A 3,112-nucleotide genomic window follows, 5' to 3' on the forward strand; every position below is an offset into this window, starting at 1 on the left:
CATATGAACATGTTACGCTTATATTTGCCACACAGAAATGAACAAATCAAGCCAAATGCCTTTACCAAATATGAAGATTATCATATGAAGGGTAATGTGAATATCAATGGCAAAAGAGCACGAGTCAAAGATATAGTTAAAGAAAATATGAAAGAGTTTGAACCAGCAACTGATCAATTAGATGAAGCATGGGATGCGATTCAACATGTTGCAGACCTTCAAGATGCATGGGCAGCAATCAATCCACAAGGTGAACAACAACGTCTGGATGACAAATTAGACCGCAATTTAGTTCAAGATTCAGATGATGAATTTGCCGAAATTGAAATTCCTGAACTGCAGTCACGACAAAATATACATCAGGGAGATCAACCTAGATGTGCGATTGAAACATGCGATCCTGAAATAACCGAAGAACAAGCACAACGCATGATGCGCCAACTGAACGAAAAGCAACGTCAGGTATTTAATCATGTTACAAAATGGTGTGACGATAAAGCAAGAGATCAGAGTGTCGACCCATTTCAAATGTTTGTTACTGGAGGTGCAGGAACCGGAAAGTCGCATGTTATCAAATGCATTCAGTACTATGCAAAAAAAGTATTTGCAGGCATGACAGAATCCGCCGAAGATATGACAGTCTTGTCACTTGCTCATCTTGGAACAGCTGCATTCAATATTTGTGGTCAAACAATCTGCTCCGGATTAAAAAATTAATCCTAAATCTCAAAAAAGAATACAAACCACTTGGTGAAGAATCACTAAACACTTTAAGAGTCAAATATCGGCATTTGCAATTAGTAATTATAGACGAAATTTCAATGGTTAGTACAACTCAGCTGACATATATATTCGGACGGTTGCAGCAGATTAAAGGAACATATACCGACTTTGGCAATGTGTCAATCCTAGCAGTGGGAGATTTCTATCAATTGCCACCAATTAGCCCACCAACACCATTATGCTTTCCACACGAAGAAATTTTGAAAGATATATGGAACCCACTCTTTCAAATAGTTGAGCTCAAAGAAATCATGCGCCAAAAAGATGATGCTATCTTTGCTCAAATGCTTAATCGGCTACGTGAACGGAAAAAGAAGCAACCACTGCAAAAGACAGACAAAGAATTGCTCGAATCGCGAAGAGTTGAGGAAAATAATCTAACAGCGCCTCCTGATGCATTGCATTTGTTTTACCTTAACAAAGATGTCGATAGCCACAATGAAAGAAAACTTGCGTCACTGAACACTGAAATGTTCACCATTAAAGCTAATGACGTTGACCAAAGAGGTGGACGAATTATCCAAGTGCATGAAACGCCACATAAAACAACACGTGCAGATGATACTTCTTTAGCATCTTACCTGAAATTAGCAGTAGAAGCTCGAGTTATGCTCATAGCAAATGTAGATGTTTCAGATGGACTATGTAACGGAGTTCCTGGCATAGTGAAAGGAATCGAGTTCTGCAATTCTCAAAATATGCCAATTGTTGTATATGTCAAATTTGACAGTGATCGAGTTGGAGCAAAAACACGAACTACCCAGTTTATTCCACCACACTATGCAGGATGTGTACCAATAAAACCACGTAAAGAATCGTTCCAGGTCCGAGGTAGAACATTCACTACGACAAGAGAACAGATGCCATTGAAACTTGCATGGGCTGTTACTGTTCATAAAGTGCAGGGCCAAACGACAGATCAGGCAGTGATTTCTATGAAAGGTCTAAGAAAATCGATGGCTTACGTGGCACTCAGTCGAGTCACTCATCTTGAAGGAATGTATTTGATGGATTATGATGAATACCGCATCTTTTGTAATGAAGATATCGAAGCAAACGTCGCCAAAATGCCTACATGTGATCTTTCCAAAGCAAACCCTTTGACAGAAATCGACCACAACACAAATTTTGTAATCGCTCATCACAACATACAGAGTTTACATCGACACATAGATGATCTCAAAAGAACCCAGAAATAAGAAAGGCCCATGTGATCTGTTTGTCTGAAACATGGCTTACCGACGAGAGTAACCTCGACTCTGTTTCAATTGAAGGATACACATTGGAAGTAGTTAACTCTGGAAATGGTAGAGGTGTCGCTATGTATATTCAGAACGGCATCCGTTATACAGTAGTACCACTTTTCAGTAATGAATGTGATATACTTGCCATAAGAACAAGTGGAAAAACAAACTTACTGGTTGCGACAATATACAAGCCTATGGCAACAAGTACAAGCACGTTTACCACAGAAATGAACAATATCACAGCCCAAATGGAAGTACTAGATACAGATTACAAAGTACTCGTCGGAGATTTCAATCGCAACTTGTTCAAAGAAACCATTTTACCCGCTTTCAGACAATACCATCAGGTTATCTCCAATTCTACCACCGCTAAAGGAACTCTGCTAGATCACATTTATGTCAAGCCCAAGCCCAAGCAATACCAAGCATCTGTAATGACAACATATTACAGCTACCATCAGCCAACATTTATTGCCATAACGTATTAGCAATTCTTTCAGTTAAACCATTTAGATTTACAAACGAAGACGATTCCCTTGTACTGAAACAAAATAATAAAGGTTAAATGTTTGATTATATGCAAAAGCAAGTTTAAGAGCAGGATAACTGTATAACTTATGTCAAAATTAATATAAACCAAGCACTTGGTAATGTCTTGCACGTCAATCTAAATTTTATATATCTTTTAAAAAGAATTGAGCTCAGTGAAACATTTTTATGTCAATCCAAGTATTTTGTTATACGCAATAATTGTGACATAGCAGATGTTAATTAATATCTACATAACATTGTTTAATTCTACAATGGTCTATGAATGTTTTATGAATCGGATTATTTAAATATTGTGCTTTTCCTGTATATTTTATACTCGTCTTCAACAGTTTCAATACCTCATTTATCAAAAACAACATTATATGAATCATGTCAATCAATTACCGAATTTCATCATACTATAACTTGTATAATATAACGAACATCGTCATTCCATTGAACTACTTTTCAACATGTTCATATTCAAAGTGTAAAAAAAAATGCATTTTCATAATTTGTTAGTGGTTCAGAGAATTTGTACACGTAGATGC

At 37.0% G+C, this 3,112-nt stretch overlaps 1 protein-coding gene across 1 annotated transcript; it reads left to right on the forward strand.

Moving 5' to 3' along the window:
• The first annotated feature begins 821 nt into the window (after positions 1 to 821).
• LOC140163756 (ATP-dependent DNA helicase PIF1-like) lies at positions 822 to 1,982 on the forward strand. The gene has a single exon (XM_072187072.1). It carries the CDS (start codon positions 822 to 824, stop codon positions 1,980 to 1,982), a length of 1,161 nt encoding a protein of 386 aa, XP_072043173.1.
• The last annotated feature ends 1,130 nt before the right edge of the window (positions 1,983 to 3,112 follow it).

The sequence above is a fragment of the Amphiura filiformis genome, chromosome 11, assembly GCF_039555335.1.
Source record: "Amphiura filiformis chromosome 11, Afil_fr2py, whole genome shotgun sequence".
Classification (NCBI taxonomy): Eukaryota; Metazoa; Echinodermata; class Ophiuroidea; order Amphilepidida; family Amphiuridae; genus Amphiura; species Amphiura filiformis.